The 16,372-nt window shown below is 40.1% G+C and overlaps 1 protein-coding gene across 3 annotated transcripts in view; it reads right to left on the reverse strand.

Annotated features, from left to right (window-relative positions):
• Positions 1–575: 575 nt before the first annotated feature.
• gps2 (G protein pathway suppressor 2) overlaps positions 576–16,372 on the reverse strand; it is a 29,406-nt gene continuing 13,609 nt past the window's right edge. The window contains exons 9-13 of one of the 3 annotated variants that reach the window (XR_014614385.1): positions 15,917–15,993; positions 15,600–15,695; positions 15,231–15,314; positions 2,500–2,861; positions 576–1,009 (exon numbers count right to left, since the gene is read on the reverse strand). Coding sequence is in view for 2 of the 3 variants with exons in the window: in XM_084178472.1 (XP_084034598.1) it covers positions 2,769–2,861; positions 15,231–15,314; positions 15,600–15,695; positions 15,917–15,993 (350 nt within the window). In the remaining variant the exon portion in view is untranslated. Of the gene's footprint in view, positions 1,010–2,403; positions 2,862–15,230; positions 15,315–15,599; positions 15,696–15,916; positions 15,994–16,372 lie in introns of those variants that run through there. The other 2 variants (XM_084178472.1, XM_084178473.1) reach the window with 2 other exon arrangements.

The following is a 16,372-nucleotide window of genomic DNA, read 5'->3' on the forward strand; positions in this document are numbered from 1 at the left end:
ACCCACAGAAAAAGTCAAGTCATCCCAGTGCTTTCAACTACAAGAACACAGACTCACTGATTCATTCAAATAATACACTGGTTTTAGTTTCATTAGTCCCATAGCAATGTGAAGAGTAAAATCCAGTAGGGAACGAGGGTCGAATCCAAAAACAGCAGGCTATATTTTGATATCTATCTCGACAACTCTTATTTTCTGTTAAGTGAAAATCACGAAACATGATGAGTCATTTGAGCAGGCCATTTTATCTTCATTTTTTTCGCGCTCTCCCTCTCCTCCTAACGACTAAAAAGTGCATCATCAACTTCCGCCCCTCTTCTCTCCCACAGACTGGCATATATTCAAGACTCTTCTGCATGTGTTCCTGTAACTATTTGTTTATGCTTTACTTCTTGTGAATGACCTCTCCTTAGATTCATCGATGTATTAATACACGTTTCTATTCCAAGCCATCATCTCAGTTCTTTCTTTCGTTTTTACAAAGATGAACACTTCCCTCCCACATATCTTGTCACATGTTCTCTTCTTACACATCACCATACGCCTCCGCATGAAAAAATTAAAGCCATTGCATGTTTCGTTTTCAAGTGCAATTTTAATAAAATGTGTATATTTTCATTTAAAAAGTTTAGGAAAATATGGCTTCCACAAATACAGTATGTTTATGTGAATGGAAGAGTGTTCTTCCTTGCGAATGATCATTTCCTCCATGGGCCCTGAGAAGGGTTTACATTTAATCATTTAAAATGTATTAACTAAGATTTTAAGATTAAGAATAAAATAAGAGTATTTTAAGAGGCTTTCATTATCAGTAAAAAGTTAATAGCACAGAGAACTTACGCTTGGGTTAATTTGGTAACACATCAACAATGAAAACAGCACCATTGTTTGGAATGCAAATATTATCATTGTGAATCTACCAATTCTCCCTCATAGTACAGTGGGGAAAAAAAGTATTTAGTCAGCCACCAATTGTGCAAGTTCTCCCACTTAAAAAGATGAGAGAGGCCTGTAATTTTCATCATAGGTACACGTCAACTATGACAGACAAATTGAGATTTTTTTTCTCCAGAAAATCACATTGTAGGATTTCTAATGAATTTATTTGCAAATTATGGTGGAAATAAGTATTTGGTCACCTACAAACAAGCAAGATTTCTGGCTCTCACAGACCTGTAACTTGTTCTTTAAGAGGCTCCTCTGTCCTCCACTCGTTACCTGTATTAATGGCACCTGTTTGAACTTGTTATCAGTATAAAAGACACCTGTCCACAACCTCAAACAGTCACACTCCAAACTCCACTATGGCCAAGACCAAAGAGCTGTCAAAGGACACCAGAAACAAAATTGTAGACCTGCACCAAGCTGGGAAGACTGAATCTGCAATAGGTAAGCAGCTTGGTTTGAAGAAATCAACTGTGGGAGCAATTATTAGGAAATGGAAGACATACAAGACCACTGATAATCTCCCTCGATCTGGGGCTCCACGCAAGATCTCATCCCGTGGGGTCAAAATGATCACAAGAACGGTGAGCAAAAATCCCAGAACCACACGGGGGGACCTAGTGAATGACCTGCAGAGAGCTGGGACACAAGTAACAAAGCCTACCATCAGTAACACACTACGCCGCCAGGGACTCAAATCCTGCAGTGCGAGACGTGTCCCCCTGCTTAAGACAGTACATGTCCAGGCCCGTCTGAAGTTTGCTAGAGTGCATTTGGATGATCCAGAAGAGGATTGGGAGAATGTCATATGGTCAGATGAAACCAAAATAGAACTTTTTGGTAAAAACTCAACTCGTCGTGTTTGGAGGACAAAGAATGCTGAGTTGCATCCAATGAACACCATACCTACTGTGAAGCATGGGGGTGGAAACATCATGCTTTGGGGCTGTTTTTCTGCAAAGGGACCAGGACGACTGATCCGTGTAAAGGAAAGAATGAATGAGGCCATGTATCGTGAGATTTTGAGTGAAAACCTCCTTCCATCAGCAAGGGCATTGAAGATGAAACGTGGCTGGGTCTTTCAGCATGACAATGATCCCAAACACACCGCCCGGGCAACGAAGGAGTGCCTTCGTAAGAAGCATTTCAAGGTCCTGGAGTGGCCTAGCCAGTCTCCAGATCTCAACCCCATAGAAAATCTTTGGAGGGAGTTGAAAGTCTGTGTTGCCCAGCGACAGCCCCAAAACATCACTGCTCTAGAGGAGATCTGCATGGAGGAATGGGCAAAAATACCAGCAACAGTGTGTGAAAACCTTGTGAAGACTTACAGAAAACGTTTGACCTGTGTCATTGCCAACAAAGGGTATATAACAAAGTATTGAGAAACTTTTGTTATTGACCAAATACTTATTTTCCACCATAATTTGCAATTAAATTCATTAAAAATCCTACAATGTGATTTTCTGGATTTTCTTTTCTAATTTTGTCTGTCATAGTTGACGTGTACCTATGATGAAAATTACAGGCCTCTCTCATCTTTTTAAGTGGGAGAACTTGCACAATTGGTGGCTGACTAAATACTTTTTCCCCCCACTGTATGTCATGATTGAGACACACCCTGCATGAAACAGAACGCTTAACTATTGAAATACTGATATAGAAAAAAAACATGCTAATGCATAGTGAAAGTAGTCAACATACACATTATCGGATGCAATGCAACATTTTGGCAGAAGAAATAGATGTACTATTTAAGCAGTTGAAGAATAAATCTGTGAGGAGAGCGATGCCAATCCCTAATTGCTGGTGGTGGTTGACCCAGTTTACTTGGCGTGGTGGTAGAACCTCTGTCCTGATTGGCTGTGGGAGAGGTAGGCATGCCGAGGAGCGGGTTGAGGAGAGCTCTGAAACGTTGCCTGTAAAACGACAAACAAAAGAGCATGAATAGATCATTTAGAAACATCATACTATAGAAGTATAATGTAGTTATTCTATTTGTAAGCATCACCTCACGTCTAACTAAACATGAGAATGACTGAGTCAGTCAAATCAAAGCTAGGGTGCATCTACCCTAAAAAAGTGATGAATACTCTAATCCATATTATGACTAATGTTGATTTTCATGATGTATTCCTAGTATTTCGTTGAGGCTATTACCATTGGCCATTTGATCTAACTGGCTGCACCAAGGCTGTCTGTAATGGGTTGTGCTGCCCAGGTTAGGGTGCTGTGTGATAGGTAGGGCTCTGCATTTAGGGAGTTTTTTCTACCCCGCATTTCAGTCATCCGACCTCAAGAGGCCGATATAGCATCTTCTCACACCACGTGTGAATTAATTGTCACCCGTGCATACAATAATTGTATAACGTAATTATTCAATTAGTCCAAAATAAATTCCCAACCATGTGGATTGACTTCAAAAGGAAATTACTGCCGACACTTATTCCAGAGAGGAAGAGGCAAAGCGGGAGGGTCTCCACCCAAAATCTGTCCACGTTAAGCAGACCAAGTGTGGAGTTTTTGTATGGGGGGCAATGCGTGTTCAATTTGGTCAAGATAAAAGTGAATTGCTATTTTGATAGAGTAGGTGAGGCTTATTGGATCTTACAGAAGTTTCATAATGCTTAGGTTGTTACGAGTGTATTAAAATGTTTTCTACAAAAGATCATTGGCTAGCAATAATTTTCCCACCTGATCTCGCCTCCTTCCGCCTGCCTTTCGCCTTTGTGGACATGTATTTACATTGTTTGAGCCCCGTTCCAGGAGAGATACCGTCCTGTAGGATTCGCTCCAACCCTAATCTAGCGCACCTGATTGTAGCCTTGGCTATTTCAGAACATAAAGAAGCCTATTTTCTGGTGGCATGTATTGAAACGCGTGGCCTTATCAGGGCTTTCTTTTGCAAATGTATTATGAATTAACGGACTTGTTTACTAAAATTGTTAATTGTAAACACCATATGAAGGTGTGGGACGTTCATTGTATGACCAAAAATTAGCAGGTCTATTTCGCTCCAGTAGATAGCATAATCTGTCAATGTTTTCTATGAACTGTTACAGCAGGAGAAGCTGGGTCCAATGCCGCTAATTAACATTGCGCACTGCACGGGTCCTCGCCGGAATGGCCCTCGTTGTATGATTGTACGAATCCACAGTTTTGAAGTCAAATAGCAAATTGCTCACCTTGCAGCAGAATCGGGGGCTCTGAGCTATGCGGAGAAGAGGATCAGCATCTACCCAGACCTGAGTGCCAAACTGCTAAAACAGAGGGCGACCTAAATGAGGTGAGATCTGCAGCTACTCAAGCTAAATCTGTTAGGCAAGGGGGTTCAGGGAAGGGGGGAATGGTTTACAGGGACGGTTTTCTGGGTGGGGAACAACCAATGGGTGAATATCCCTGTGGTTCCTGCTTTTTGTTACACATCCATGGACTTATCAACACTAAAGATAACAATTATATAATTAATATACCATTCCTTTCTGAAAAACAATGGCAACACTAGCTATTCTCTCTTGGAATTTGAAAGGTCTTAATTGTCCTATTAAACATTCCAGCTGTCTTCATATCCTACCAAGAGACCATGTTGATATAGCAATGCTCCAAGAAACACACCTGCTTCATAAGCAGCGCTCGACATTCAGGGCAGCCCACTGGCCCTGCAACATCTGCCGAAGCTTGCCGGGCCAGTTAATCAAGCTTTCATATCGCCCACTTGGGCCAGTACACTTTCAAACTCCAAAACAGATTTTTACTATTCACAATCTCCCTGATGTCTAATGCTTCACACTTGTTATCAACCAGCATTCCGTTTCCAAGCAAGAATGTCAGAGAATTCCCTCTCCGTCTCGAGCAAGCCCCGCCAGTAGGCTACGTCCTGGATACTCGCGCCAGACCCATCTCAGCGGAGGTGGGAAGCCCATCAATTCAGAGTTGAACACCGGCACGTGCATTCAAAAGTCCTCCGTCTGCCTTTCCGCTTGCTTGTCATGACATTAACAATATTTACACAAATCACTTTTTGGTTAAATACAGAAAAAAAAAAATGAATATTGTAATAATGGTATCCTGCAGTCTATATAATTGTTTAAAAACCAGCTGTTAATTACCTATGTAATTTATTTATCAGCTGAATATCAACTGTGGGGTGGCAAGAGCATGCAACTCCTCACACAGCTGATTGCTGTATGGAAAGAAAGACCAGTCACTACGCAACATTCCCAAATGCAATCTCGAGAAAAGACAACCGTTTTGATGACAATTATTGAAAAGAGTGGGATCCCAGCTTTTCAGTGTTGTATTATTTATTTCTCAACAATTTTTGTGCAATTGCCAGTTTTACAATCTGAGAGTCTGGCATGACAATTAAAAAAGTAACTGCAGGAAGTGCGTCGGCCATTCGAATGCATAAACGGTAGCCCTATATTCACTGTAGAATTCACACAATTACAATGCATTTAAAAATCACTTGATTTTATTAGTGCCAGTGGAAGTTTTTGTTGTTGACATTAAACAAGCAACATAATATTTAGAGTCTGATCTAGCTAATGGTTAGCCCATTGAGGAAAACAATGCAGATCGTAGCCACCAGGCTGCATCAGGATACAGGTGATAGGCCTAATGCGTATTGCTAAAATAGTACACTTGCCTGATAATATGGACCATGTACAGACCCTAAAATATATTGCTTTTCATCAATACGTTATTGGGCTAATTTCTGGAGGGGAATATTACATTTTAAACTGTTTAATATGTGAAGGCTATGTGTCATCATTCAGAGGGGGGATGGTTTTATAGTCTTTTCTCCAAACAATCAGTGTTTGCACTGCCCCCCCACCCCATCTTTTTACGCTGCTACTACTCTGTTAATCATTTATGCATAGTCACTTTAACTCTACCCACATGTACATATTACTTCAACTACCTCAACTAGCCGGTGCCCCCGCACATTGACTCTGCACCGGTACCCCCCTGTATATATAGCCTCCCTACTGTTATTTTATTTGACTTCTGCTCTTTTTTTCTCTCAACACTTTTTTGTTGTGGTTTTATTTTACTTTTTTATTTAAAATAAATGCACTGTTGGTTAAGGGCTGTAAGTAAGCATTTCACTGTAATGTCTGCACCTGTTGTATTCGGCGCATGTGGCCAATAAAATGATTTGATTTAAATATCAGATTTTATGGTTGGCTATAATATAAGGTCGTTGCCCAGACTGCAAATGAAACATGAAATCAGCCACGATTGAATTTCTGCGTGCATAACTTGCTTTCCTGTGATCTTGGGCCAGTCATTTTCTCATTTGGGCCAGTAGTTTTCACTTGGTACTGGCCCGGAGTGCCACTGGCAAATATACCTGAATTTCAAGTCATGATAAGGACGCTGGACGCAAATAGAATGCAGACCCATTTGTACAAACTGGCTGCTTTTTCATCAGCCCAAAACAAAACTAAAGGTGTAATCACAAAGATAGATGAGAAGACCAAGAAGGCAGAATCACTTTCCTTAAATGTATCCATAATGGAGAGAAAATTGCCTTTATTAATGTGTATGCTCCAAATTTATATGATCCTAGGTTTTTTGATTCTCTGAACAGCATATTGTTAGAATGAACTGAATTCCATCTGGTTACTGGGACAGACATGAATGCCATTTTTGACATGCTACAATCCACCAACTATAATCCACACGCAACCAAAACTCTCCAACATATACTCTTTGATTACAACCTCTGATGCCTGGCGAGCACATAATCCAAAAGCAAACAAGTACACTTTCTACTCAAACAGGCATAAAACATTCTCCCGAATCAATTTGATATTATCTACACCTCTATTTTCTACAATTTAGAAAATAGACATTTCAGAATCTCCTAAAAGAGCCACAAGATGGAGTTTCAAGATGGCGTTTCAATTTGAAATCAAACTAAATTAATTAATAATGATCAATAAAAATTCAGTCGATGACCCCCAGATTCTATGGGATGCCGCGAAAGGTTTTATTAAAGCTGCAATATGTAAATCTTTGGGCAACCCGACCAAATCCACATAGAACTGTGAGTTATAGATCTGTCATTCTCATTGAAAGCAAGTCTAAGAAGCGGTAGATCTGTTCTATGTGCACTATATCTATGCTTCCCGTTTTTAAGTTTCGTTTCTGCGTCTTTTACTTTCGGTTTTGTACACAAACTTCAAACAGCTGAAAATACAATATTTTTGGTTCTGGAAATATATTTCACAGCGGTTTAGATGGTACAATAATTCTCTACACACCGACTGCTTTTTATGTCACAAACTGAAATTAGGCCAACTATTAGAATTTTCGCAACCAGGAAATGGCGGGGCGATTTCTGCATATTGCACCTTTAAAAACAGGATTCATACACATTTTGACAGATGGAATTATGGACTTCTCCATGACTATTAACCAAATTTCCATGACCAACAATTGGCGACGTCTCTATGTACGTATACAAAAGTAAGCATAATGTGGTATAGACACTGAGAAGCTGCTCGCTGATCCCATGAACCATCTCCTGTCGTTGTGCAACGCACTTAATCCCCCACAAAGAATACCTGTAAGGCAACTGTGTATAACACGTGGTCAACCCTCTTTCTGGAGAGCTACTGGGTGTGCAGGCTTTTGATCAAGCCCTGCTCAAACACATCAGAGCCAGTTTATCAAGGTCCAGGTGAGCAGCTAACTTTTTTTAAATGGAATAAAAGCCTGCACACACGTTAGCTCCCCTGAAGTAGGGTTGACCACCCTTGATGTAAAACATTGCAACATTACAACCAAATAAGTTTTATGCCTTTTGAAATAATTTGCTCATTCAATATATGAAAGATCAAATGGCTATGGTAGGCTACAAAATATTTTTATTCAGCTGAAGCAAGTCCACAATTTCTTTCAGGAAATTGACCTTTTCTAGTTCAGTCATATTCATCTTAGAAGTGTTTACTTTGTAGGCTGACTAGCATCTATTGAGTTGCAATTTCCCATACATTGGATGCCCAAATCAACTGGAAGTGTATCTACAAAACAAGTTTTGAAGCCACATAATCCAAAAGGCTACATCTAATATTTATTCCAAAAATTACTGTTTGCGACTCACAAATTATTATTTTGATTCACATGATTTGATTCACCGTGATTGAACCGAATCCCAACTAATACAATGGTTAAGTGAATTGTTTGTTTCGTCAAAAATAATCATTTAAATGAATCATATGAATCGTAAAAAACTTTGTATGGCTTTATTCGCGAGTGTCGGTGGAACGTTTTTGGGGACATGACGAAAACATTAATACAGTGAGGGAAAAAAGTATTTGATCCCCTGCTGATTTTGTACATTTGCCCACTGACAAAGACATGATCAGTCTATAATTTTAATGGTATTTTTATTTGAACAGTGAGAGACAGAATAACAACAACAAAATTCAGAAAAACACATGTCAAAAATGTTATAAATTGATTTGCATTTTAATGAGGGAAATAAGTATTTGACCCCTCTGCAAAACATGATTTAGTACTTGGTGGCAAAACCCTTGTTGGCAATCACAGAGGTCAGACGTTTCTTGTAGTTGGCCACCAGGTTTGCACACATCTCAGGAGGGATTTTGTCCCACTCCTCTTTGCAGATCTTCTCCAAGTCATTAAGGTTTCGAGGCTGACGTTTGGCAACTCGAACCTTCAGCTCCCTCCACAGATTTTCTATGGGATTAAGGTCTGGAGACTGGCTAGGCCACTCCAGGACCTTAATGTGCTTCTTCTTGAGCCACTCCTTTGTTGCCTTGGCCGTGTGTTTTGGGTCATTGTCATACTGGAATACCCATCCACGACCCATTTTCAATGCCCTCACCCAAGATTTGACGGTACATGGCCCCGTCCATCGTCCCTTTGATGCGGTGAAGTTGTCCTGTCCCCTTAGCAGAAAAACACCCCCAAAGCATAATGTTTCCACCTCCATGTTTGACGGTGGGGATGGTGTTCTTGGGATTATAGGCAGCATTCCTCCTCCTCCAAACACGGCGAGTTGAGGTGATGCCAAAGAGCTCGATTTTGGTCTCATCTGACCACAACACTTTCACCCAGTTCTCCTCTGAATCATTCAGATGTTCATTGGCAAACTTCAGACAGGCCTGTATATGTGCTTTCTTGAGCAGGGGACCTTGCGGGCGCTGCAGGATTTCAGTCCTTCACGGCGTAGTGTGTTACCAATTGTTTTCTTGGTGATTATGGTCCCAGCTGCCTTGAGATCATTGACAAGATCCTCCCGTGTAGTTCTGGGCTGATTCCTCACCGTTCTCATGATCATTGCAACTCCACGAGGTGAGATCTTGCATGGAGCCCCAGGCCGAGGGAGATTGACAGTTCTTTTGTGTTTCTTCCATTTGCGAATAATCGCACCAACTGTTGTCACCTTCTCACCAAGCTGCTTGGCGATGGTCTTGTAGCCCATTCCAGCCTTGTGTAGGTCTACAATTTTGTCCCCGACATCCCTGGAGAGCTGTTTGGTCTTGGCCATGGTGGAGAGTTTGGAATCTGATTGATTGATTGCTTCTGTGGACAGGTGTCTTTTATACAGGTACACTCCCTTTAAGAGTGTGCTCCTAATCTCAGCTCGTTACCTGTATAAAAGACACCTGGGAGCCAGAAATCTTTCTGATTGAGAGGGGGTCAAATACTTATTTCCCTCATTAAAATGCAAATCAATTTATAACATTTTTGACATGTGTTTTTCTGGATTTTATTGTTGTTATTCTGTCTCTCACTGTTCAAATAAACCTACCATTAAAATTATAGACTGATCATTTCTTTGTCAGTGGGCAAACGTACAAATCAGCAGGGGATCAAATACTTTTTTCCCTCACTGTATATGGACACTCAATCACTATGGTATTTTTTATTGGTGAAATAAGTATAGCCAGTTATAATTGTAATGGCTTAGCAGATAATAACAAAATAAGAACAATATTTACATGGCTCCAAGAGAAGGAATATAATATCTATTGTTTACAGGAAACTCATTCAACAATTCTAGATGAAGTTGTGTGGAAAAAGGACTGGGGTGGGGGCGAAATATACTTATCCCATGGGCAAAGAAACTCAAAAGGGGTGATGATATGAATTAACAGTAATTTCGATCTGAATGTGCAAATTGTCCAAACAGATCCGCAAGGTAGATGGAGGACCATAAACAGATATGGCTCATTAAACTTTACGGACCAAATAATGATGATCCACACTTCTTTGACAATATATATAATAAATGATCAACTCTGCAAGCAATACAATACTCTATTATTATGGTGGGAGATTATAATACTGTTTTAAATAGCTCAATGGACTGTAAAGGAAATCACACTACAAATTATCACCCTCATGCTCTTAAGGAAATCATGAATGTCATGGATACAATACAACTAGTAGATATATGGAGGCTTAAATATCCTGACCTAGTGAGATATACATATCGGAAACTCAATCAAGCTAGTCGTCTTGACTTCTTTCTTATGTAATTATCGTTGGCACCAAAAGTTTTAAAAGTGTTGATGGAGGACAGAATGCGGTCGGACCATCATATAATTGGCATATACTTTACTCTTACTGAATTTCCACGTGGGCGAGGATATTGGAAATTTTATCAAGCCTATTGGGTGATAACTTGTTTTTAACTAGGACAGAGGAATTTATGACAGATTTTTTCTGACATAACATAAAGTTGAAGTCGGACGTTTACATACACCTTAGCCAAATACATTTAAACTCAGTTTTACACAATTCCTGACATTTAATCCTAGTAAAAGTTCCCTGTCTTAGGTCAGTTAGGATCACCACTTTATTTTAAGAATGTGAAATGTCAGAATAATAGTAGAGAGAATGATTTATTTCAGCTTTTATTTCTTTAATCACATTCCCAGTGGGTCAGAAGTTTACATACACTCAATTAGCATTTGGTAGCATTGCCTTTAAATTGTTTAACTTGGGTCAAACGTTTCGGGTAGCCTTCCACAAGTTTCCCACAATAAGTTGGGTGAATTTTGGCCCATTCCTCCTGACAGAGCTGGTGTAACTGAGTCAGGTTTGTAGGCCTCCTTGCTCGCACACACTTTTTCAGTTCTGCACACAAATGTTCTATAGAATTGAGGTCAGGGCTTTGTGATGGCCACTCCAATACCTTGACTTTGTTGTCCTTAAGCCATTTTGCCACAACTTTGGAAGTATGCTTGGGGTCATTGTCCATTTGGAAGACCTATTTGCGACCAAGCTCTAACTTCCTGACTGATGTCTTGAGATGTTGCTTCAATATATCCACATCATTTTCCTTCCTCATGATGCCATCTATTTTGTGAAGTGCACCAGTCCCTCCTGCAGCAAAGCACCCCCACAGCATGATGCTGCCACCCCCGTGCTTCACAGTGGGATGGTGTTCTTTGACTTGCAAGCCACCACCTTTTTCCTCCAAACATAACGATGGTCATTATGGCCAAACAGTTCTATTTTTGTTTCATCAGACCAGAGGACATCTCTCCAAAAAGTACGATCTTTGTAACCATTTGCAGTTGCAAACCGTAGTGTGGCTTTTTTATGGCGGTTTTGGAGCAGTGGCTTCTTCCTTGCTGAGCGGCCTTTCAGGTTATGTCGATATAGGACTAGTTTTACTGTGGATATAGATACTTTTGTACCGGTTTCCTCCAGCATCTTCACAAGGTCCTTTGCTGTTGTTCTGGGATTGATTTGCACTTTTCACACCAAAGTACGTTCATCTCTAGGAGACAGAACGCGTCTCCTTCCTGAGCGGTATGACGGCTGCGTGGTCCCATGGTGTTTATACTTGCGTACCAATATTTGTACAGATGAACGTGGTACCTTCAGGCGCTTGGAATTTGCTCCCAAGGATGAACCAGACTTGTGGAGGTCTACAAATTTTTTTCTGAGGTCTTGGCTGATTTATTTTGATTTTCCCATGATGTCAAGCAAAGAGGCACTGAGGTTGAAGGTAGGCCTTGAAATACATCCACAGGTACACCTCCAATTGCCTCAAATGATGTCAATTAGCCTATCAGAAGCTTCTAAAGCTTCTGGAATTTTCCAAGCTGTTTAAAGGCACAGTCAACTTTGTGTATGTAAACTTCTGACCCACTGGAATTGTGATACAGTGAATTAGAAGTGACCAATCGGTCTGTAAACAATTGTTGGAAAAATTACTTGTGTTATGCACAAAGTAGATGTCCTAACCGACTTGCCAAAACTATAGTTTGTTAATAAGACATTTGTGGAGTGGTTGAAAAACGAGTTTTAATGACTCCAACCTAAGTGTATGTAAACTTCCGACTTCAAATGTATGTGTGTGTGTATATATATGTGTATAAGAAAAAGAAAAAGCAATTTCTCAGACTGGCCAATAAAAAGAAAAGATTAAGATGGGCAGTCTGAGATATGGCTTTTTCTTTGCAACTCTGCCTAGAAGGTCAGCATCCCGGAGTCTCCTTTTCACTGTTGACGTTGAGAGTTTTGCGGGTACTATTTAATGAAGCTGCCAGTTGAGGACCTGTGAGGCGTCTGTTTCTCAAACTAAACACTGTAATGTATTTGTCCTCTTGCTCAGTTGTGCACCGGGGCCTCCCACTCCTCTTTCTATTCTGGTTAGAGCCAGTTTGCGCTGTTCTGTGAAGGGAGTAGTACACAGCGTTGTACGAGATCTTCAGTTTCTTGGCAATTTCTCGCATAGAATAGCCTTCATTTCTCAGAACAAGTAGACTGACGAGTTTCAGAAGCAAGTGATTTGTTTCTGGCCATTTTGAGCCTGTAATCAAACCCACAATTGCAGAACTAGTCTCAAGAAGGCCAGTTTTACTGCTTCTTTAATCAGAACAGTTTTCAGATTTGCTAACATAATTGCAAAAGGGTTTTCTAATGATCAATTAGCCTTTTAAAATGATACATTTGGATTAGCAAACACAACGTGCCATTGGAACACAGGACTGATGGTTGCTGATAATGGGCCTCTGTATGCCTATGTAGATATCCCATAAATAAATCAGCTGTTTCCAGCTACAATAGCCATTTACAACATTAACAATGTCTACACTGTATTTCTGATCAATTTTATGTTATTTTAATGGACCAAAAAATTGCTTTTCTTTCGAAAACAAGGACATTTCTAAGTAACCCCAAACTTTTGAACAGTAGTATATATATATATATATATATATATATATATATATGCGAGGAAAATAAACATATGGGGGATTGGAAGTGTTGCAGACAATTACATTGATGGAAGTTACAATCTATCTGCAATATTAAAGCTGATCAACCCCCAATAACAAAATTAAAATAAACAATAAAAAAAGATAACGTTAACTAGGTTAGCACATGCGAATTGAATTTTACTATGGTTACGGTAATCGTCTAATATTGTGATAACAAGTGATGATTGGCGTTGGTGAGGAAATACTTGACCATATGATGACACGCTTCTTTCAACATCAACGGAATTGTTTAAAATAGAGAGATATGTGAGCCATTGTTGACATGTTGGGAAATAATTGTAGATTTGCAGAGCATTTCCAGAATGGATAAATTTTGCTGCTGTTTTCTTTTGCATGGTGTGTGTGTATTGGTCCAGTTCTGCATAACATATCTTTGGTTAAATTAGGAATAAAAGATAACTTTCAAAATGACCACAAATCTGTATTGCCTTGAGAAATTTGTGAGCTGGTTGATTGAAATAAACTTTATTTTCGGAGTGATCCGGGTTGTAATATAAGTTGAGTTTATCTTTAACCTGATTAAATGTATCCACACATTTACGGTTAACTGTCTGGTCTGTGCTGTGTATTTCATGTGCCAATGACTGCTATTCCTGTATCACCTGTTTTGATTTTATTGTAGGCGAGGTGAATTCTGGATTTGCGTCTCTCAAACCACTGGATGAGGTCTATTAGGCTCTTTGCATGTTTAGCAATTAGAGAAAGTTGCTTCTGCAAACAGAGTTAACAACTTCTAAAACTCTTAAGACTGCGGTATTTGGAGAGATATGCTTCTCTGCCTCTACAAAGCGTGAGTAAAAGCGCAGGTGATATCCAAAAGATTTGTACCACGTACCCCATCGGGTTTTACATTGCTTGAGAGGAAACTGTGTCAGCAGAGGGGAACTTGTTTCGGTAATGTGTCTCTGAGATGCTCTTTGTATCTAAGCTTTCTGCCTGGGCAATGTTTGAAGATTTTATTGATGGTTGCAACAAGTTTGTCAACCTCTGGGAAATTAGTTTGCCAGATATTGCTGGCAAGAGCCACAACGTGGGCATTGCCAGTCAAATGCAACAATTTGGTAACAACCCCCGCAGAATGTCATTGCATGCTTTCACCATGCATCTTGAATTGTCTGACACAAATCCAGTGACCTTTTTAAAAATCAACCTCAAAGTATTGTAGACATGTTTTAACAGTTTCAGACACGGTTGAATAGTTCACTCCCTATACACTGTATCAACCAGAACAACTTTTGCGTCTTCACCCAGCTCTCCTTGCAAGACAAACAAAATATGAAGAACATATTGATCTTGTGTGTCAGTTGATTTGTCCGTTATTATCATTATTAATGAATGCACGCATTTTTGGGTTATCAACTTTTTCTATAGGGATGTTGGCGCTTGCAAAACCCTCCACCATATCCTCCAGGACCTCCCAACTGTCTAAACGATTTTGGGCAGTAGGCCTACCATTCTTATGAGACAACGTAATGTTTTTATTTATTTATTTCAGATGTCTGTCTATCCTGTCTTTCTGTTTATGAGCTAATGCTAAGTTGCAGGTTTTGCAGAATATTGTCATCTGCAAAGAGCGTCCCAGTGGGGTATTGGCGCACTCTTTTTTTTAAGCTATATTCTGATTTTGGATCTTTTCTTTCTCCTTCCATGGTTGGTTTCATTGACTCTCCCTTTTAACTCCCCTAATTGCCAAATTTTTATAACCTCCGATTACCAGAAATTGATTCAGTTTGAGAGGATCAGTTTGAGCAAAGTGAGGTGCACAATCACTAATCTACAAACAGAGTTCCTTGCCAAAAAATGTATTCGCAGAACTACGCCTCCCCTGGATCAGGTGAGCCACCGCAAAACACACGCAACAACCAGCCATTGACTGAAACAGCATGTGTCAATTAAATACAATTTCCTATAATTTTCTGACAGCAGCGGAATAAGGCTGTAAATACCGGTAAAAGCACAGTGCCCCATTTCATCAACCAAAACTCCAGGCCCTAGTGATAGGATACTCACTGGGTGAGCCTGCTGTGGAGGAGTTCCATGGGTGAAGCTTCCTGGAGAGGCCGGGCGGGGGGGATTGGTGTATGGCAAGCCAGACTAATCACACAGAACAGGAGGAGCAGGAAAGGAAGACATGACGTTATGAATTGATAAGGACAACTGACTCTGTGATGTGTGTAATGCCAGAAGGAAGAGAACAGTACATACAGCAGGGTTGTGTTCATTAGGCACAATACTGAAGAAAACAGAGTGAAATGGAGAGGTACTAACTGAACCTGTCCAATAAGAAACACTTGCTTCATTTTTCATTGCAAAACATTTTGCTACATTTGTCCTAATGAACACGACCCAGGGTAGGTGGGTATGGAGGGTTGTCCTTACCTTGGCAGGAGTGATCTGCACTGCGAGGGAGGGGGTAGGCAGCAGGCCTGCAGCACTGGCATGAAGCGCCTGAGGGTGCATGGTCCGTAGAGCACTCTGAAACCACCACAAAAACACAGCATACAAAGATTAAGGGCCAGTTACGTGTGAGTTAACCACCGATGACCCACCCACAAACTGAGATACAGTACACTGCTTGTGATCAACCTCTTAAAACGGATTGTTTGAACACTGCATGGTTTACAACACTTAACACCATATTATTTAATTGTGTGCAATGCTACTTTGCCACTCTATAAGGGGCCCAACGATCTTACAGAGTCAGTGAAGCCAGATTGTTGATTGGCATGTTCCAGCTGCTTCTGCAGAGGGATCCCAGCACTAGGGATAAATCCTGGCGACAAAATAGAGAATATGTTTAAAAGAGCAAAATGGAGTGAAGCAAGAGAATAGTGAGTAGTAGTCTAGGCTCGCGACTAACTTTATTCCTCACCTTCCTGGTACCGTCCGGAAGTGCAATTTCAACTGTCCCAAACTGAACTTGAACCATCTCGAAATTAAAATACTTGTTTTTTTAATGTTTTGATATGCCAAAATGGGTCTAGGTCATTTGCAGTTCTTTTAAATTAATTGGTGTATTTCTGAGACAGATACAGTCTATACTACATAAACTTCATTTGTTAAGAAACAAACATTTTTGCATCTTAAATGAAAACAGACAAACATCCATTACATTATTAGTAATTATAATGTATTAATTGAACATGCTAACC

The sequence above is a fragment of the Coregonus lavaretus genome (assembly GCF_964263955.1).
Source record: "Coregonus lavaretus genome assembly, chromosome: 15".
NCBI classification, from domain to species: domain Eukaryota; kingdom Metazoa; phylum Chordata; class Actinopteri; order Salmoniformes; family Salmonidae; genus Coregonus; species Coregonus lavaretus.